The sequence below is a fragment of the Ambystoma mexicanum genome, chromosome 2q (assembly GCF_040938575.1).
Source record: "Ambystoma mexicanum isolate Mex_15411 chromosome 2q, UKY_AmexF1_1, whole genome shotgun sequence".
Classification (NCBI taxonomy): domain Eukaryota; kingdom Metazoa; phylum Chordata; class Amphibia; order Caudata; family Ambystomatidae; genus Ambystoma; species Ambystoma mexicanum.
In genome coordinates this window covers 152,008,181-152,030,959 of record NC_090924.1, presented here as the reverse complement: position 1 = coordinate 152,030,959, position 22,779 = coordinate 152,008,181, and the positions used below count along the sequence as shown (strand labels likewise).

General features: G+C 42.9%; 1 protein-coding gene across 11 annotated transcripts in view; it reads right to left on the bottom strand.

Moving 5' to 3' along the window:
• OBSCN (obscurin, cytoskeletal calmodulin and titin-interacting RhoGEF) overlaps positions 1–22,779 on the bottom strand; it is a 3,169,051-nt gene that overhangs the window by 385,712 nt on the left and 2,760,560 nt on the right. For all 11 annotated transcript variants that reach the window (XM_069647058.1, XM_069647065.1, XM_069647061.1 and 8 more), the window contains one exon: positions 22,373–22,483. In XM_069647058.1, coding sequence (XP_069503159.1) covers positions 22,373–22,483 — 111 coding nt within the window. The remainder of the gene's footprint in view (positions 1–22,372; positions 22,484–22,779) is intronic.

Genomic DNA, 22,779 nt, shown 5'->3' with positions numbered 1-22,779 from the left:
AAATTCTAGACTAGCTCTGGTGGCTGTGCGGGTAGAATGTATAACCTTTGTCGTTTTCGTGTTTGTTTTTGCACCTGTCTGTCAGCCCGAGGTCCGTGAGCAAAGTACTAAGTGTGGTGAGCTTCTTGGGTCTGCCCACTCCCTGAGAGCGAGTAGTCTGCCTGTCCCCGCCCGGTCCATTGCTACATTAAGGTCCAATGTCAGTTGTCCCATGTATTGTGCACAAGTTGCAAAGACATGATTAAAAAAGGCTGGGGTATCGGTGGTTGGGGCATATAGGTTAGGTAATGAAATCTGATGTTGGTGTATCGTGCCGAGTACGAGAATATATATCCCCTCTTTGTCGGACACTGTGTCCTGGGTTATGAAAGGATCCAGTCTGTGTATTAGAATGGAGACACCTTGTATACCCCGGCAGGGGGCGTGGGCGGCCACACCTGCCCACCCTCGCTCTGTTTTTTTGGATTCCACCTCATTGAGGTGAGTTTCTTGGAGAAACAGAATATCTCCATAGAGATCCTTCAGGTGATTTAGCACTCGCCTGCGCTTGATTGGATGTGCCAAGCCCTGCATGTTCAGAGTTATCAGTGTGAGTCTAGCCAATGGTGTGGAGGCGTAGTCTTTTCGTTTCAGGTCTGTAATGCATTTTGTGGTGTAGTGTGTGCTCTATTATTTCCAAATTTGGTCCCCAATCCTAAACTAAGAACTAACTCCGGAACATTATCCAAAAACATAGGGAGTGAAATCTCCCCTATAACACTGGGCATGGTAGAACTCAGCCTAATACAAGTCCAAAAAGCCCATGCATGGTGCCTCTGAGCGCAGCTTGGACCAGTCACGCTCATGGGCAATGTTGGTCCCTCAAAACAGGGACTAGGAGCTTGTGAGTCCACTGGGGTGCATTGCCCGCATGAACGTGTCCGGAGCGCCCATGTCTGCGATATCATACGGGCCGGAGGTTGTGCCCCGGTCTTGAGCAGTGGCGCTGTTGAGATTGTGATTGTTGGTTGAACAATGGTCATGGGGATCGATCGCCAGTGCGTCATCGAAGCCGTGCAGGCCCGTGACCATTGCGCCTCTTGCCGTTTGTAGGTCTCCCCTCCGGAAGTGGATATTGGTGGTGTGAGTCCTGGAATATTCCTTGCAGTGACGGTTGTCTGCTGGGGGTCGTCTCTGGCGTGTAGGACCATCTTCGTGTTAGGGGTCGTCATGAGTCCTTCTAGGCGCAGCAGTGCCTATGAGTGGATGTGAGCTGTGTGTGGTCTCAGGTCGTGGGTGCATTCCGGCACTGTTCCGGCCCCCTGAGACCTCTCCCGGTTCTCTGTCTTCTGTTCCTGTTCCGCAGTAGTCGCAATTCCGATGAGGCTGTCGATTGAGATGTCGATGGTCTCGAGTCAGTCTCCAGCGGAAAGTCCACTGTAACTATGTTCTGGCGTTGCATGAAGCGCCATGCGTCCTACGCGTCCTCGAATATGTGCCATTGGCGGTCGACTTGAGCACACCACACTGCTGGGAATTTCAGGTAATGATGCAATTCTTATCCTCTTAACGCCTCGAAGGGGGGATTGAAACTTTTCCTGCGGCAGGCGACCTCCTCCAAGTAGTCGTTGAACAACCTGATCGGTATTCATTCGATGTTCACCTGACCCCTTCATGATCTGCATCTTATGCTGGAAGTTTGGTAGTCTGAGCGTGATCAGTCTCGGACGCTCTCCCGTCGCTGGTTTTGGGACTGGGGCTCGATGGATCCTTTCTATAGTGAGTTCCCTGGGATTTTCTATATGGAGGACGTCTTGTAAAAAGTTGTACATAAAGAACTCTAGGTCGGGGCCTTCTGCGTTCTCGGGGAGTCCGACCATCCTGAGATTAATTCGTCTTGACCTGTTTTCCTAGTCCTCCATTTTAGCACCCAGCAAGGAACTGCACACCTTATTGAAATGTGTTAGTGGCCTATAATAGCAGCGTGTGCAGAAGTAAAGGGTGACAGTGCCCTTTTGTCACCTTGAAGATACACAAACCAAAGAAACCTATCACAATCGCACACTAATGGCCTTAAAGATCATTCATTACCTTTATATCATCGGTTTATACACATTTGTTAGCAAGTATCAAAAAAGGATAGTCAGTTTAGACCTGGAGTACATTGATATTCACATTTTTTATTTCGGTTCATATAGTTTTGATATGAAAACAAAAACTGAGTTTGGTCAACGCGGCCAACACATGTATTGACCACTAAGTTCTTTTGCAAGGCAGTTACGTAGAAAAAGTGATAAAACAAACCATGCTATATATGTGCAAATTGTTGACAACATCATGTTTAAGGCATTCACATAAAGTGAATACAGATTTTATTTTTACGAGAAAACATTATTGGTAAAAGCTTTTTTTAACATATGCACAATCGCATGATCATAATAACAATGGTACAATTGTGGGGGGGCGTGGCTACAAAGCCAGGTGAAAAGACGTGTTCCCGGAGGAGCTCATATCCATCCGACATGGATCCGTAGAATAAAGTGCACTCACATGCACCTGTGGTGGACACAAAAGCAGGCCCATGCATGCATACCTAAGCGGACCAACGCGGAGGCACCATATGCCCGTGATGCGTGAGGGAGAAGAAGCTTGGACACAGCAAAAGTGAGGAGGGTCGCTCCGCAGTGAAACAAGATGGCGGACGCGACAAAGACAAAGGGATTCGGATAGCCCGACGCTACTAAGCTACGCGGCAGATGGCACCTGAATTCGGATGCGCGCCGAGTTATGGGCTGAAACTGGAACATCCCCAGACTGGCGCATGAGGGCGGGAGCCTATAGTGGAAGGACAGCGTGATGCCTACAACCCACCGACAATAGCAGTGGAATTGTGCCGCCTGATCCCTCATTGCGGGTACTAGGGAGAGCAGCATCAAGCCACACCCGAAGCCACGAAACACAAGGAAAGTCTCCCGGCCCGGGAGGAGCGAAAGTGCAACTGCCGCCCATTGAAGTAACCAAAGCCAGGCAAGCCTGCAGTGTTCGCAAGCAGCCGCCCGCACTGGATTTCAGAGGTGCGCTTGGCCCCCGAGGAAAGTGTCAGCCTTAAGGAGAGCAGCCCGAGGCGAGGTGGCCCCCCCAACCTAACCAGCGTGACTGTTCGTCACAGTCCGCCCAGCCACCCCGTTGAGCCTACCGGCCCGGCACAAGTCCTCAGACGGCAAAAGTCACAAGGGTGCCCGACCCACCCAGAACTTTTCTTGGCGGCCCTCCAGCCCCCACTGGGAACAGCACATACAGGGGGGCGGGGTTAGCCAGCAAGCCCCTCAGGAGAGTGGGCACAGGAGCGCTCTGACACTATCGAGGGGAACCCTGCGGGGTGCCTGCCCCTCCGCCCCATACTCAACGGCTGAGACATCCGGCAGTGCAAGCTCGTGTGTCTAAAAGAAATATCCAGCCCAGGGATAACAATGTTCGCATCCACCAGCTGAACCCACTGGGAGCCCAAGAGGCAAGATCAGGGGACCTGACGTGGCCACCACCTACTGGGTCCGTATTTGGAGCGACAGACAGCCAGCATCAACCAGACGGGGGGCCCTGACCCCTCTCACCGCTGTACCAGAGCGACAGTCAAGTCGACACCGGGGAAGAATCCAGGTCCATAACTTGATCCCTGGCCGAGGGCAGACGACGAGGAACCCCCGACGGATGACCCCACCATAATGGCCGGCCCCGCAGAGCTCTAGGAGACCCCCAAAATACCTCCAGAGACAAAATCCAAAGACTCAGCTGGGGACAAGCCATGGCCCAAATGCGGGGGGGGGCACCTCAGATGAATGGGCTGGATATTAAGTAATATAGCCCGCAGAGTCAGGAGTGCAAGACCAGCAAGGAAAACAGCAGGACATACATATCCTGCAACAGAAGGTGGACAACTTAGAAAACAGAGTTGAAGAAGCGGAAGGAAGGGCGAGAAGGAACAACATTCGCATTGTGGGATTACCGGAAGGAGAAGAGAATCCTGACCCCACGGAGTATATCGAGGGCATGATCTTACAAGAGATAGGGGCGGGCGAATTATCCCAGGGTTTCGCAGTAGAGAGGGCTCACAGGGCCCAGATGAGGAAACCACCGCCTGGAGCCCCGCCCTGCCCGATCATAGTCAAGATCCTGTGTTACAGAGAGAAGATCCTTGAATACTTCAGGAAAGGTGGAAAAATCTCTAGAGCCTCGGCGACCATCACGTACGCCCTGATTATACATTCCTGGTGCAAAAGTGACGCCTGAGCTTCGTGCCTGTTAACAGAAGGCTGCGGGACTCCAGCCGGAAGTACAGGCTGCTCTCTCCGACGAGGCTCAGGGTTCTACATGGCAGCAAAGCGCTCTTCTTCGAGACGCCGGAGGATGCGCCTGGGTGGTTGGACGGGATTAACTGTCCAGGTGGAGCAGCTGACCGAGAGTCAGAGAGGAACGATAAGTGAACTGCGATTTCTCATTCAAAGTGGGGTCGAGATTGATGGGTTGATACCGAGAGGCCTTATAAAGAGAGGGGATGGGAGGCGCAGCACAATGACTCGTAGCAGAAATGGCGGAGGGCAGTTGGCAGTAACTACACCCCCATAGGGTAGATTAGGTACGATATTGTAGTATAGTATCCACCTGCAGCGACCTCATACCGGCATTGGCAGGGAAGAGGTCGAGAAGCATGGGAGCCTGAGATCCAGGGATGGAGCTGGGCAACAGTTGAGGGGGGTGGTTGTTGGAGGGGGTGGGAGGAGGCTAGTTGGAGGCTAGTGGGGAGAAGAGTTTGGTTTGGGGGAGGGAGTATTGGTGATAATGCAAGGTAACAACACGGTATGTCCACAAACAGAACTGAATCCACACAGAAAAAGGGAGGGGAGGCGGTGTGGGATATGGTCAAAATGGGGGACCTGAGAATTGTGACCTGGAATGTGCGGGGACTAAATACCTACATCAAACGTAATAAAATCATGATGTACTTGAAGCGGCAAAAGATAGACATAGCGATGTTACAGGACACCCACTTGACAAAAGAGAAACTAGAGTTGATGAAGAGGAAATGGAAAGGGACCACTATTGGGGCCACGTACTCGGTGTATGCTAGGGGAGTCCTCGTATGGATAGCACCTCATGTTCCCTTTAAATTGTTACAGCAGGAAGTGAGAACGGATGGGAGAATAGTGCTAATCAAGGGGGTGCTGGGTAATAAAATAGTTAACATGATTAATATTTACGCCTCGAACAATGACACTGCGCAATATTTCAGAAATATATACACCACTGTTAGCTCATACATGGTTGGAACAGTCATAATCGGAGGGGGCTTTAATTGTACACTAGACCCTGTGATGGACAGGTCTGATGACAAGATGACCAGACCGAATCCAGCAGCAAAGGCCCTAGCTTCCTTTAAACAAGATTTTCAGATGACTGCGATATTGAGGGAGCTGCACCCGCAACGCTGAGAGTATTCACACTATTCAGCTCCACACAACCTACATACCAGGTTGGATTACATATTTGTGGATGATTCCTTAGTGGAGGAGATCAAAGAGGCAGAGTACAAAGCAGCAGTCCTGTCGGACCACGCACCCTTGGTCGTGACATGGCAGATCTCGCCGCCCAGACCGAGGATTCCGTCATGGAAGCTTCGAGCGGAGTCGCTCAAGGACACCATCTTTAGGGAAGACTTAAGGAAAACCATACAAGAATATTTTGAATAAATATGGGAAGTGTTGAATCGGCTGGAACGCTGTGGGAAGCATTGGCTATAGTCTCACTGGACGCAGTCAAGGCTTTTGACTCAGTTAAGTGGCCCTGGATGCTGGCAGACTTTAAGACATTTGGAATGGGACCTGGGTACTTGCAATGGGTGAAATTAGTGTACAATGAACCAATCGCCAGAGTCCGGACGGGACCCGTGGTCGCAGAGCGATGGACGCTGAGCAGAGGCACTAGACAGGGATGCCCCTAGTCCCCGATGCTATTAATCCTGGCGTTGGAAACAATAGCAGCATACCTCAGGTACTATTATGGGGAGGTGGGCATTAAGACGCATGGAGAGCAGCACTTGATATCGCTGTATGCAGATGACATGCTGCTGTATTTGCAATACCCGGAAGAAAATCTGCAATACATACTTGAGGTACTAGAAAAGTTTGCACAAAAATCTAGTATATTTTCTCTGGGCAGATATATAGGTGTGCCAAAACACGCGTTACCTGTGTTACAGATCGAGTGGGCGGTGGACACCTTTCAATATTTGGGCATTGATATATACCATAAAATAGAAGATGAACACGAAAACAACACGGTGAAGGCAGTGAAAGGAATCCAACGAAGTATGACATTTTGGACGAGGTTGCCCCTGAACATGATGGGGAGGACAGCTTTGCTCAATATGATAGTACTACCGAGGTTGCTGCACAACTTTGCAAATGTCCCATACTTAATACCCAAACAATTTTTCTCCAACTTACACAGTATGTGCAGGGGGTTCATTTGGCACAATACTAGAAATCGGTTAGCCCTCTGGAAATTACATAACCCACATGATCAGGCAGGGATAAGGCTGCCCAACTTCGAGGTGCATTATCTAGCGGGCCAGCTCCAGTATGTAGCTAGATGGTTATCGGATGACACCAACCCTGAGTTAAGGCTATTGAGGGCAGAATGCGCACCTTACTTCCTAAACGAGTGGATGTGGGTGACAGACCCCCCGAAAGAAAATAGATCAGCACTGCTGGCTCGGGGGAGAAAGATCTGGCACAGAGCCTGCACTGTAATGGGGAACCCGGTGCCGTGCTCCCCACATATCCCCCTTGTAACACTAAAGGGCATAGACGAACAACTGAGGCGCGCTATTCGAGAATACTGGGAAAAAGTGGGAGTGACAACAGTGGGAGATGTGTGGCGGGATGGGAAAAAGATGGAGTTCGACATATGGATAGAGGACACGGGCTTACACAGTGGACAGTACATCACATACGCTAGGCTTATGAAGCTATTAACGAAGATGTGGTCAGAAACAGAGCTGGTCCAACAGCCAGACACAGCTATAGAAACTTTCCAAGCGGTGTCAGAGGGAGGTCATGAAGTGTCCCGAATTTCTGAGCTACTGATGTCCAAGGTGGGTAAAGAGGTGGTCCAGGTCAGACAGGGATGGGAAGAGGAGAGTGGGGAAACCATAGACGATGGACTCTGGGAAAAGATGCAAGAATATCACAAGAAAGTCTTGAGAAATGCTAGGTTGCAGCAGATTCAGCTGTACATCACCCACAGAGCATACATGACCCCAAAGCAAATCGCCAAGTTTGCGAAGGCGGTTAAGCAACACTGCCCAAAATGCGGGCCACAAAACGTGGGGATGGTACACATGTTTTGGGCTTGCCCTGAAATCACAAAATATTGGGAGGAGGTAGCAGGCCGACTGGCGGACAAAGGGATTAGACTGGTGGTGGACTCTTTGTGGGCGTGTATGGTGGGGGGCTTCCCTAGACCGCTAAATTTAAGAATGTGAGCAACATTAGAGACCTAGCTTATATTTTGGCTAAGCGCAGGATTGCCATGGGGTGGAAGGCACGGGAGAGACACAACATAGAAACCTGGTGGCAGGACCTCCCAAAGTGGGACAACGCAGAAACAGTGGTTTGGAAGGAGGCGGCTTGCAGAGGGGGTGAAGAGGAAGCAGGAACATTAACAGAGTGGCAGCACTTGGTGCCATCTTTGACAAGTACAGAGCCTGAAATACTGGACACAGACAATTCAATGGATGGTGATACAGGAGAGACAGTTGTGGACTAACATACCGTGGTTGTTGAACGAGGAATTGGGAGTTGAGGGGGGGGATTTGTAGTTTTTTATGCACCATGTTGAGGTGCACTGTTTGTTGTTTGTTGAAAACGAATAAAAAAGATTTATAAAAAAAACATGGTACAATTGTGGACGTCAAGTTGAAGAGAAAAAGGGGGAAAATGTGAAAGAGAGGGATGAACAGACTAAAGACAAGAAGAACACAAAAGTTAACATACAAATATTTAATTCTCTATAGAAAGAAATCTCAAAATCACTCAAAAGCCCCATTTTGGGTTCTCTTACCAAAGAAGGTTAGTTCCAAATCGGATAAGGGTCTGGTGAGTATCAAATTGTATATAGTATCATTGTTGTTCAGTTCCTGTTATGCAGGTATCCATTGAATAACAGAATTTGATTCTGATATAATTTTTGGATCAACTTTATGGATGCTTAATCCTCATGAAACAGTGAATCAATTACCTGCTTCTACATCTACAGATGAGGACCTTGATTCAATTGATCAGTTGTTTGAAAAACGTCCAAAGCTGTCAACATTATTATTTTTAAATATATTATACAGTGTCTTTAAATTTGGTGTGCATCTTACTCTAAAACATGGAACCTAATATGTGCATGAAAAATTGAAAAAGGCAAATACCTTTTTATAAAATGCTCTTTCTAGTCTTAATTTCATAAATTGTTTATGGTTGCTCTGGACGATTCAAATAGTACATGATGTGTGAGATTCAGAAATTAGTTCTGATCCCAATGGTGTATCTGGAAGGAGACCAACATTGGGTTATGTATGATAAGGGTGAAATTAGATTACAGTGATTGGGCCTAAGTATCTGAATGTTTCCTATGAACTCACCCATTGAGTTATTCAGGATGCGTTCATCCCTGCCGAAGGCTCTGTATACATCAATCGCCAGGACCTAGTTTTTCAGGCGAGAGACTTCATGTTTGGTAACACATCTGCAACATATCTCATCCACTTACAGATGATCAAACAGATGTTACATCTCTCTCGGACAATGTGTTTATCTTTAATAACACTTACTGCCAATAGAATAAAGGCATAGCAATGAGGGCCAGCTATGCCCCTGCTTTAGCAAACTGTTTTATGGGCCACTATGAGAAAGCTTATACACTAATCTATATATATATATATATAAAAGAAGAAGTACTGACTGAGTGACTGACTGACTGACTCATCAATGCCCAGCTCAAACAGTTTAACCTAGGGACGTGAAATGTTGAGGTATATTGTTTTCATGACGTAGGCACCCAGTAAGGAAGGATTTTTGGAAATTCCGTCCCTAAGGGAGTAAAAAGGTGGGGAGAATTTTTGTATGAGGATACCTATATCTCAAAAACCGAAGATGTTACAGACATGAAAATTGGTATTTAGATTCTTCTTCAAAAATAGAAAAAGAGCGGTTTGACAATTTTTCCGAAAATCCAGTTAAGGGAGCTGGAAAATGATGGGGGGTGAATTTATTTTGAAGGATACCCATAACTCACAAACCGAAGATGTTAGAAAAGTAAAAATTAATATTTTAAAATCCAGGTAAGGTAGGTGGAAAAGGGGGGTGAATTTATTTTTTAGGATACCCATATCTCACAAACCGAAGATATTAGAAAAGTAAAAATTCCCATTTTAAATCTTGATCCTAAGGTAAGTTTCTGAACTGCTTTCCAAAATTGGTAACAGAGAGTATCTTGTATTTGACAGCAAAATTGTCATCCCTTCCAACCTAGGCACAGTCGTCAATTCCCTAGCAGACCTCACATCTAAAATGTACCCTCACATAAAAAATCTAATGGAGAAATCTACAGAATGGTTATGTGTGTGTGCCATTTTAACGCCAAAGAACAGCATGGTTGCCGTAATCAATAAGATACTTATTAATTATTTCGGAGGAGTCCATATGGAGTACAAATCTGTAAACTCAGTGGTTCAAAGTGATGACGCAGTCCACAAATCTGTTGAATTCTTGAACACTTTAAATCCTTCTGGTCTTCCCGAACACAAACTTCTTCTCAAAGTGGGAGCACCTGTGACGTTATTGCGTAGCCTCAACCCACCTAAACTCTGTAATGGCACTAGACAGATTGCGAGTGTAAGCTCTCCACAGAAATGTGATTGAGGCTACGGTGCTAACCGGTTCTGGCCAGTGGGAGTCTGTGTCCTTACCACAAATACCTTGTATACCTTCAGAATATCAGTTTGAATTCAAAAGACTTCAGTTCACATTAAATGTCCATGACCATCAACACATCTGAGGGGCAGACTTTAAAGGTAGCAGGGATTGACCAAAGGAAAGACTGCTTCTTGCAAGGGCAGTTTTATGTGGCCTGTTCCAGAGTGAGCTCACCTACCTCTCTGGTAATCCTAGCATCTGAAGGGAGAACCACTATTGTACCAAATCCCAAAATCAAAGCGAGCAAAGCCACAGGCAACAGCGAGTGGTTAATATACATCAAAATCATATAATTTTATGGCATCAATTTATAGATTACATCTTTATGATCTAGCAGGGTACATTGGAAGAACCTGACCAATTTAAAGTATATCTAAATACGTATGTTCGGTCTAGTACTGCTAATAACACCATGATTGATTATTTCTTAGATATACATGTTTATAGATCAGGATCAACTGCAATCAAGGACCTTTCAAAACTAACTGAAGTCAATTCCACTCTTCATGCAACCAGCTACCAACGGAAGACTGTTAATAACAACATACCAATGGGCAAATAGATACGAGCACAGCGTAATTGCAGCAATGATGATACTTTTAAAGTGAATGTGATTTGTTGACCAGTAGATTTCAAGAGAGATGAAACAAGATAGACGTGTGCAACAAAGCTCAGCAAAAATCTGTCAATCTCAACAGACACAAATTATTCACCCCTAAAAAAGACACAATAGGGAGAACTAGGGATGACTCTGAAAAGATGAGGTTCATCACCCACTTCAATCTGACAGTCACTTGTTAAAGTCATTAATAAACATTGGCATATCCCAATGATGCACAATGACCTAAATGCGTATATCAATGAACGTCTAACCTTCACCTGTTCCAAAACCCCAAGACTTAGATCCATTTTAAGTCCATCATTTATGATTAGTCCCACAGAGAATTGGCTACAAAAGCATGATATTAGTGGATTATACAAATGTGCAAATGCACCATGTGCCAGTATGCCATGACCACCAAATCTCTCCTGTTTATTACAAAGGGTGATTTTACTAACAAGGAATTAATTAACTGTCCGACTAAATTTGCCATTTATGCAATAATCTGTGTGTGCAATAAATAATACATAGGGAGCACCAAATGTGAACTTCACATCAGGATTTGTGAACACTTAAGCACGATGGGAAGCCAAGATCCGAAGCTTCCACTGATATTGCAATGCCAGCAGCTGGAAGACAAGAAAAATTAGAAATTTGTTGGTTGGAATACAAAATGTTACCTGTGGAACAAGCGGAAGAGACAAGGAATTGAAACTTCATCAACTGGAAGCTAGATACATTTGCAAAGTTCATACAGTTTTCATTGGTCTTAATACCGATCATGAAATATATGTTTTTCTCTAATTTCACCAATATGACCTTGGTACATTAATTGGAGTATTTTGTGCGAGCTATACATATAAGATGGATCATATGAACATGAATTCTTATTGGGTCTATAGAAAAGGTAGTAATTAGCAGTAATTATTAGCCCTGTTGGATTCAATTCCTTTTACTCTCACCATGCAATATGTTAAACAACGTGGACTCTCAGAATAATTTATGTTTTACATAAAACAGGATTTGACCTACAGTCCCAGCTCTCGAAAAATCTATTTCAAGGATGTTTATTCACAGGTTATGATGAACTTCAGCATTTGGCTAGATATTTTTTACTATTTGAAACAGTGGAAGGAGATTCACTGCACTGCGTTATCTGTACCCGACTCGGTATATGAATGCACTTGCACCTGGTCTGGCACTTGATGACATCACACCTTTGCACATATGATGTCATCACTGAGATATATATACACTAAACCCACTCAAATTAAACTTAATTCAATAAATAGAAAACCCACAATATTACCATCAACAGTTACACTATTATGCTCCTTTTACAATCACTCAACAACAATCATTCCTAAAGTGCTCAATTCCACAGTAACCCACAGTGTGTTTGTGCTATATAATATCGTAATGTCTAAATTTCAAACCTGCCCTCATATATAATGAGGTGCACAAATTAATTACCTAGCACAACATGTTTCGTTCTGTATGAATATTGAAGCAATCATAAGAACTTCACCAGGGGCATAACCCTTCAATACAATAATTCTGCTAAAAGATCCACAGACAGAGAACATCTCTGTGGCATCTCACTTCCTAAATGGCAGCTTCGAAGCTGCCATTTAGACCAAACAGCAATGTTCTACTAACGCCCAAGGACAAGATGTATACTAAATTTTGAATTTTAGACATTTGCATATTACATAACACAAATGTACTTTAGGTTATTGTGGAATTGAGCACTTTAGGAATGATTGTTGTTGAGTGATTGTGAGAGGGTGATAATAGTGTAACTGTTCATGTTAATATTGTTGGTTTCACTTTTCTAAGTGTTTTTATAAAAAATACATTCTTTTTAGTTGCACTGTAATTGTAGTTGAATTTGATGTTAAGAGATCTAGCCTTATGAGATTCGACCTATGCATTGATATGTGTTTAAATACAAATAAAATGTTTTTCTATTTTTTTTATAAAGTTTTATTCAAGTGGGTTGAGTGCATATGTGCTTTGGTTTTCCAGGGGTTATCCATCTGAATATTCCATTTGTTATGTTGGGTTTCATCACTGAAATATAAACAGCTCAACAAACTAGCGACCGCGTGAGAACATGAGGAGCGCCAGTTTGTCAAATATGGCAGCATGAACGCATCCTGAATATTTCAACGGGTGAGTTCATAGGAAACATTTAGCCCTAATCACTGTGATCTAATTTCATCATCGCATTACCTAACTCAATGTTGGTTTCCTTCCAGACACACCATTGGGATCCGACTTATTCCTGAATCTCGCACCTCATTTACTATTTGAATTGTTCAGAGCAACCATACACAATTTAAGAATTTAAGACTAGGAACAGCTTTTTATAAAAAGGTATTTCTTTTTTCAATTTTTCTTGCACATATTAGGTTCCATGTTTCAGATTAAGACGTTCACCAAATTGATAGGCACTCTATAATATATAAAGAGTTTTATATTTTGCCAATTTTGGAAGGTTTTCAAGCAACTGATGAACTGAATCGAGGTCCACACCTGGACACGTAGAAACAGGTAATTGATTTCATTCAACAGATACCTGCATAACAGGAACTGAACAACAATATTATATACAATTTGATACTCACCAGACCCTAATTGGATTTGGAAGTAACCACTTTGGTCAGAGAATCCAAAATGGGTCTTATGATTGATATGGAGATTTTTTCTATAGAGAATCAAATATTTTTATGGTAACTTTTGTGTTTTCCTTGTCTCTTGTTTCTCCATCCGTTCCTCCCTTTGACATTTTTTCCTCTTTTTTCTCTCTTCAACTTGATGTCCAAAACTGTGCCATTGTTATTATGATCCTGTGATTGTGCATATAACTTTTTTGTCAAAATAAGTGTTTCCCAAAAATTATTTCCTTTAAATAAAATCATATTCACTTTATTCAAATGTCATAAACATGATGTTGTCAACAATTTACACATATATAACATAATCTGTTTTATCACTTATTCTGTGTAACAGGATTGAGAAAGACCTTAGTTGTCGAAACACGTCTTGGCTGTGTTCACCAAACTCAGTGTTTGTTTTCAAAATGATATGGAACGTAATAAAAAACATGAATATCAATGGATCCAGGTCTAAATAGGCTATCCAAGTTTGATACTTCCTAACAATCAATGTGTGTAAAGAGATGATATATAGGAAATTACCTTTAAAGCCACTATTGCGTGATTGTGCTAAGATTCTATGGGTTGTGTAATACTCAACCAATCATGCCTGGCAAATATTGGCCTTCAGGGGTTCACATCAAAGCTAGTCCCAAACACCAAATCATTAGGCCTCACTACCGAGTGCAAGCTCTCATTTAAAATTCAAATTGCCAAAAAGGCCCAGACAGCCAACAAGCATTATTGTACAAAATCAAGCTTCCTGAGAGCTGTTGACGTCAGATCCTCAGTACAATGTCTGATTCTAGAGAACCTGAATCAAGGAAAAAGGCTTCTTTCTGGCATCTCCACCTCTGTTGATGCATGCTCAAGTTAGTGCATAATGCCACAGTCAGACTGTTCACTGGCATCAGGAAATTTGACCAGATCTTGCCTAACACAATACCTGTACAAAAGATCTTAATGTCAGCCTGCATCACATGGAAGACTGATGCAACCTATTCTCCACCATACCTAGCCAAAAATCTGGTCAACAGGAGAGGCATGTGCAATTCCTGAAACTACAAAATTTCGAGGAAGGACACAAGAAAATGTTGAGAATAAAAAAGAGAAGAAAGGTTTTTTCCTGCTGTGTACCAGTACTGTGGAATACCATCCTAACCCGTATTTACACAGCACAGTTGCTCCTGCAGTTTAGTAAAAAGCTAAAGACCATGTTATCCAAGGAGTTTCTCTAAATCCAGTTGGCCTTGAAAGGCCGGCAAGGGGGTGCTGCTCTCCACCACTCACAGCCAGCTGTGCCCTGAACACCACTTTACCTATTCTTTTTAGAATACTCCGTTGCTCGCTAGTTAGGTTTGAGCAACACATACATACATACATACACAGAGGCTGAGAGGGACGCTCAAACAACTAGACTCAAATGCTGTGATTTAAGGCTGTATAACTGGGGTGCACAAGTAAATAAAAATATCAAAAGAATAGCTGAAATAGGGAGAGTAGGGAGAATAGAAGAGAGAAACAGTGGAGAAGGAGGAGCCTAGAGTGCAGCAGAATGATGTTGACGTGTCATGCAATTAAAAAAATTAAAGATGAAAAACACTGAATGAATGGTTATGTCACTACCCTGGTTACAGATGTGTTACATATATTACACACACACACACACACCCCCTACACATACACACCTCCTGCCACAGCTCCGAGAAGGCCATTTAAAGGGCCCATATGGTGCTGGTTAGGCTCTGCAAACAGTGTATCATGAAAAAATGTGGCAGAGGGAAGAAAGGATGTTAGAGTAGCGATAAAGACCAGAAATAAGGGGAAAGTGTTACGAAGGAGGGGGAGGAGCCAAGGAAAGAATGCAGAAAGAGACCAAGGGCCTAGCGAGATTACTAAGGAGGTGGAGGACCAAACCCAGGGAAGGTCAGAACAGCCTAGAGAAGGAGGCTGAGCCTGAAAAACCCTGGAGTACACTGATGCCTGTCGCATTATCAGATGACCCAGAGTAAAAGTATTTGAGATGCCAGATAGCACGGAAGACAAGGAGAGCCATCATAACATCCTGACAATTACAAAGAAAGACAAGAAGCGCTCTTCATAAGGATAAAAAGAATTGTGAAGGGCGAACTTAGAACCTCAGAGACTGTGAGTGACTCTTTTTCCACGAAGAAGTTCAAGTTCTATAAGGGAGAGACAGAACTATTGAGGTACTGGGTGCTAAGAGAAGTTGATATTATTTTGGGAGTATCCACCCTGTGATCTTAGTTGAACCCAATCGATTACTTTCTGTTGTTTCTAATTAACCATGTTAAACCTCTGTCTTGACACCTTGACAAGATAGGGGCTGTTGATCCCTTGCTGTGATACCTTATTAACATTGATCCCTACGTACTGCGCTGCAGGTACAAATATTGCTAGCACAGTCCACAGGCACCTAGCTAGTCTGTGAGCATAAGGATGGCTATCCCCACAGAGAGGATAGCGGATTTCCTGCCCAGTGCAGAAACCATGTGTGTAATTTCCAGATAGTGGTTTACGCACAAGATTCCTACAGCATGTGGGAAATCATTTGATAATGGTGTGGGTGCAGAATAAGGCAAGGACAGCTTTTTTCTGTGCTTTTTCTGCATTTGCATCTATCACATTGATGCAGTCTGTGTTTACGCTTAGCTAATGTTACATGATGGTTTGATTGTGGGAGACTAAAAATAAGCATTCTTATGAAACATATTACACTTGGTGGAATTGTTCAGTTCCTTAAATTCCAAAGATTAATAACACTAAATTTTCAGCACCTCTTAGCGTGGTGTCACATCCACCTCTTTAAATTGCTCACAAATTTTGAGAGCACAGAACCTGCATTAAGGAAACAATTCCACCTCTACTGAGATGATCATCCACTGATTTCTGATGGGCTGGAATGGAATGACACACATAAAATAAATATAGGTTGCCATAAAGATTCCGATCAACCACCGTTAACAAAAGGCAACATATTTGCAGGGATCGACATTAAGATCAGATAAGCAGGAGCTAAACACAGCTACTGGGTATTCAGCATTAACCAGTGACCAGGAGCTGCCACTAGGGAACAAGGAGCCAGCACATAGCATTCCGCAAATATAACTGCTACATAAGATGCAAGCTTATAATTTTGTACATTATACGTGACCCCTTATGCTTTAATTGTCGTGTATATGTGCCCCAATGATGATTTCTACATTGTCCCAAACCCACAGAGGTAAATTCAAGTAGGTGTGTTTGTTCCCCATCAGTTGGCCAGAGGAGTCAAAAGTAGATCCTGGTAGCTGTTGATGTCAACCTAACCAGGCTCTTCTAGACTACATGCAGAAGCTAAATAGTAAATTCATTCATCAATTACGTTTTAGGGTGTTCAAAAACTGCAACCAGAAAAAGTAAACGGGAAACAAATGGAGATAATCCCAAACTGGCAGCAGCCCTGTGATCAGACCTCAAGAGGCAGGAGGAAAATGAGGAAACGTCTTGCACGAAGAGAGAGGACAAAGTCAGTATATCCTAAAATGAAGACAACCTCAAAACCTCTGGAGACAGCGATAAACAGGATAGTACAATATTTAACATCAAAGATCCACAAAACCCCTCGGGGAAAAAATAAGATTAGCCAAGAAAAAATAAATCAGAAGCAAACCAAAAAGAACCCTGAAAAGATCAAAACAGGAAATAGTAATAAAACGGAAGAAACTGTAGCAATCACAAAAGCAAGTATTGGTCTGCAAACCGAGAAAGAGGTAGAGGCGAGTAACAGCTCAAGGACAAAAACAGAAGAGAATGTTTTGAAAGATCAACCAAAGTTCGGGAAACTACAAACCAGGAATGAACTGGACGGCGCCCCCCAAAAAAACCTCACAACTAAAGCAATAAAATGGGCCCCGAACTTCCTGAAAAGAGATCTTCAACCGGAAAAGGCAAAAAATTGCGCAATTAACATTGTTACAGTACAGTGTGATAACATAAAAATTGCTCCCATCTTCGACACTAAGAAACAGAAGATCGGCAAGGACCTCAGTACATCACTGTCGAGCCCAACCTACGCCATGACCTTGATGGAAATAAAACTTTACATAACAAGTGAAGACAAAGCTCAAAATGGTGAAGGGAAATCAGTAAAATGAAACAGCTCAGGAATACAAGATGATGCCCACTTAATAACGCAGATACCATCCAAAACCAGCGAACACTAGAAACGAAGTAACCTAAAAAACTATATCATCCAAAGAGTCTGGCTGAGATTGCGTTCCAATCCAGAGCATCATAAATCACTGAGTCGTGCAGTAATATTGGGCATAATGAAAAAAGTGAAAAATCTGTGCTGTTTTGCATCTGAAGACATAGAGAGTGTCAAATTTACAATGTCTCATGACTCCTTCCTGGTTGAACTGATACCTCCGAGAACGCAAAAAATGTTATGTTACAAGAGTCTGTGGAGCTAGAATCCTATGGGCTGGAGGTTTCATGTAACGATACAGAAAGAAGTATTACCATCAACCATCAGAACACCCCAATACCAAAAAATAAGGGAAGGGAAAATCCAAATGAACTGCATCTGATGAAAGGGGGAAGCACAGAGATGGAACTAAACGTAAAAGAAAACACTCTCACACTTCTTCCAGAGATTCTCACACAGGTATTGCAGAAGCTAGGATTGGGGACGCAGCGACTTTAGAAAAGATGACCTAAATGTTTTCAGTTGGAATTCGCGGGGTTCCAGTTCTATAAAAGCAAAAGAAACACGGGCACATCTATTCAACCAGGGTGATGCTGTTCTACTACAAGAAACTTGGTTGGTGAACCCTTTAAATATTGAAGGGTACACAGTTATTTGTCTACCAGCTTTACAAAAACCATTAGGACGCCCGTCAGGGGGTTTGCTTATAGTCCTCAAGAACCAAACTTTCAAAAACATAGTAGAAATATGGAAAAATCCCCTAGGTATTCACGCTTGTAGAGCAGAAATAAGTCTACAAGAGAAACCCTCAATTTGGGTTTTGATAAATATATATTGGAACCCCGCTAGCTCAAAGCTGGAATCTTTTTTAGAAGATCTGGGCCTATTACTGGAAGCAGTGAAAGTGAATTCAGCCTCTAGCAATATCATTTTGGCAGGAGATTTTAATACAAACTGCCTATATCCACAAAAAGTAGTGGCATATCACCTGAATGCCTTGAAGATAAGCAGTGGAAGAATGTGGCAGGAACTCATGGGACGATGGGACCTCAGAATGGTCAATAGCAAACAAGAGGGAGACCAAGGAACATATACAACATGGCATAGAGGGAAATCATCCTCTGCTCTAGATTTCATCTTTGTATCAAAAATTTTGCATGCATCACCATCCCTTCTTATTTTAAAACGGGAAGGAGGCAGTGATCACAGCAGACTCAAGCTCTCGTTCCAAAACATTTTAGGAACAAAAACGGAAAGAGAAATTCAGAACTTAGAAGGGAAAAAAGGGAAAATCAGAGTCGTGAAATATAAAGATGGGGGATTTAAACTCAACAAGCGACTAAAAGAGGTTCCTGAACATATCTGGAAACTGGATTGCGACCCGCAGAGTTTTACCGAATTTCTCTGGACAACACTAGCACCCGGAGATTTAGCGGGTAGAGACAAACAAAAACATCTTCATGCCTTTGATGAACTAATGCAAAGGAGAAAAAGAGAGCATAGGAAAGCACTGTGAGAAATTAAGAAAATAGGGTATCCGGCAGAACAACTGAAAATAGAAATAAAAAGAGAGAAAACAAAATATAAATCTTGGTCAATCTCACAGAAGGAAATCAGGATGCAAACGGATGGGGAATATATACTTAACATACTAAAAGAAGACAATAACAAAAGCTTCTGGGAAACAATGAACCAATTTGAAGGGGAAGCAGGAAATTCTCTGTGCAATTTAGTGTCTGAAGATGGGTGGGTCGAATATTTAACAGAGATCTACAAGAGCCATAGTACCTATCACTTCACGACCAAACCAGACACTCTCTGGCAACTCAAGTTTAATGAGGAGGAAATTTATGAAATCATAATCAATTCTTCGACATCTAAAGCTTCGGGATTGAATGGTCTGACCTATCAGACACTCAAAAGTGAACCGGTTCTATGGTCGAAACTATTATCCGTCCTCTTTGAGGAAATCCTAAAGAAACAGACATTTCCAACCTCTTGGAAAACAGCTCTGGTAATACCCTTCTTCAAAAACGGGGATCGTCGGACAGCAGTAAATTATAGACCAATTGCGCTCGCCGACATTGTAAACAAAATATTTATGAAACTTCTATTAAGCCATGTTTCAAAATGGGTAGAAGATTTTGACATCTTATCACGCTTTCAAACAGGATTCTGGAAAGGACAGTCGACATCTATAAACATATTGAATGAACAGCGAAAAAAAAACGCCCACACTGTATGGAGCTTGGATCGACTTACCGAAAGCTTTCGATCAAGTAGAACAAGCACTACTCTGGCAAAAATTGCGAAAGTGGGGAATGCCACAAACATTATTGTCCATCCTGGTGGAATTGCATAGAGAAACAAGCATAAGAGTTCGGCTTGATGCAATGGGCCACCTTTCAAAACTAATAGAGGTAAACAGGGGGGTCAGACAAGGGTGCCTAGGAGCGCCACTTTTTTAATTTGTTTTTGGCAGACATGGGACCTTTCTTAGAACCGGCTGCAATGACCAGTCCCACCATAAATGGGAGAAAGATCTGTTGGCTGGCCTATGCAGACGACATAGTACTTCTCAACAGAACACCGATTGGTCTGCAACGGCTGCTTACGAAACTGAATGAGTATGTTGGGATAAACAAACTAACAATCAACCCTGCTAAGTCAAACATCTCATTTTCAAACATCCTCTGTCAAAAACTAAATACAAAAATTGGAACTTGGGGGGCGAAGGCATAAGAGTCGCAGAAACCATAAAATATTTGGGGTACAATGTACATGCCCATCCAGCACAATATAAGGCAGATGCTGAGGTAATGGCCAAAGTAACACAAGCTGTGTCACAAATGATTAAACTGAACTACAAATTCTGCACATTTTCCATCCTTCCGCTAGTGAAGGACTATCTAGCAAAAGTGGTCCCAGTGATCCTTTATGGCCTGGAAGCTAAACCGGGGCTTTGGTCAGCAAACTGGGAAAGCTTCGAGGGTCGACTATGGAAAAGGGTCTTGGGACTTCCAAGTTGTGCTTCCATAAGAAGTTTGAGATTTGAGCTGGGCCTAAATCCCTCTTCCGCCATTGCCCTTCCCCATTCCCATTTCTGCCCTTTAGGGCTCTATGGGAATGGGGAAGGCGCTAATTACGGCACCGCTCCGAGGTCCCTTAGCGGGTTGGTTTTTAACGCCTGCAAAAAGCAGGCGTTAAAGCACCAACCCGCTAAGGGGCCTCGTAGTAAGGCGGTAATGGTTAACGGTCACCTTTACCATTAACGGTGGCCGTTAACCATTACCGCCTTCCGTGTAATGAGGCCCATTGAAGTACATGGCAGAATGGAAACTTATTTCTCTGTTCTGAGAAATAACTACAGGTAAATATACCTCACTCTACGGAGACCTTAGGTCCCAGAGACTGCAGGGCAAATCATCCCTTCTGATTTCACTTGGGGAAAGGGTAAGGAAGGCACTCATAAGAATAGATCTGGACGAGGAAACTCTGGTCCTAAACCGACTCAAAGTAAAAATAAAACTAGAACTTTCAGATTGGATCGAAACAATAGAGAAAGTAAGATCAGATCCAAGTGCGTTTTTGAGGGTGGAAAAGGAACTTGGGTGTCTTTCACGCTACCTAAAGAAATTCCCAAATAGAAAGCTGCGTTCAAATTTCCTCAGAATGAGACTAAATCTCGTCCATTGAGGGGTGGTTTTGGAAAAGCGTAACCAAGGGGATAAAGCAAAAAAACTGTGATCGATTTGCATAAACCCTGCCAAACAAACATTAAGGCATTTATTAATGGACTGTGAAGGTTCATGGATACATCGGTCAAGACTTTTCAGGAACTTTGTGCGCAGAGAGGAGGATATTATATCAGACTTCCTGTGGGACAGACCTCATATCTGGCACCAATGCCGCGTTGACATCAGCAGCCATCCAGGTGTAACCAACTGTGAAAAAGTCATTTAACATACATAGACGAGGAAAATAGTCCACCAAAAATATTGCGCACACAGATGGCACACGGAAAAGACTAAAATTAAAAAAGAACAATTGCCCAGAAAAATTGGCAGGGTTGGCAAAAAGGGAAAATAATGTTTTTTCTTCCTCTTTTCTCTTTTCCCTTTCTTTTTTTCAGATGTAAACTCATACATTTTTAAACAAAATATATGTAATATGTGTGTTTTTATCTGGTTCTTTTTGTAAAGGCTCATTGAGCCAAAACAAAAAAATAAAAAAAAATAAGTTTTTATTGTTTTTATATTTTATTGTGTTTAAGGTTTGTTCAATAGCCAAATAACACATTAAAGAATAATACAAAATAAAAAAATAGCTCCCAGCTCCCATGAATTTTGAACCCTGCATTTGTGCTATGTACATGTATCTTTTCTGGCATGTTTATGGGAGGCACATATCAAGCCCAATTTATTCTCCGAATGTGGTGCAATCTAGCATGCTTTTATCTCAGGGTTTCCAAATTTTAACTAACAGCATTGCTCAAGGTCTCCATTTCATTAGCTTCCGTGATGTCATTTCTCTCCATTCTTGACTCGACTTGATTTAACAAAACCAGGTTGCTTTCAGGATTTTTAAGGGATGAGATGCTTGTTCCTGATTGTGTTGCCTTTTTTCATTTGTATTGGATTTAATGCCAGGATTCTTTCTGTGCCAGAATCAATGTTGTGCAAGCTGGCTGAGTTTCTTAATGCCATTAGATGGAAAAGTCAGTGGAACTTCAAACACATATGCACTGTACCAACTGATCATACGCATTTTGGTTAGTTCACCAAAAGCTATCCATACCGTTATATTTCCAAAGTTGGGCTGAACTCATGTGGCAATATATCACTCTTTATGGAATGAAAGAAACCATCCACTCGCTGGATTGAACTGGGAAATATCTGCATACCTTTAAACCATTCAATCGTGGGATCGGAGTGGTGCGTTGTTCGGCAGGACAGTGTGATGGAGTGACCCAGGACGACAGTCTGGTCTGTGAGCTCATCCACAAAAGCAGGTGCTGAAAGTAAGGTAAGAATAAATGACAAAAACACAAATGCAATAGCTTAATTATCAGTGCTTGTGATGATAGGTATTGCAACAAGTATTGTAGCCTATTCATAGATTTTTGGCATACAGTGATGCGATTTTTTAATACAGTTAATCCAAATCCAATCAAGCTCTTTTTTCCTCGCTAATTGAACTGAAGCACACAGAGATAAAGCGAATTGCCAAGCATTCCCAATTGCAGCAAATTGTCCATGGAACCTTGTATTCAAATCCAGGGCTCCTGGTTTCAAAGTGTCATATTTAATG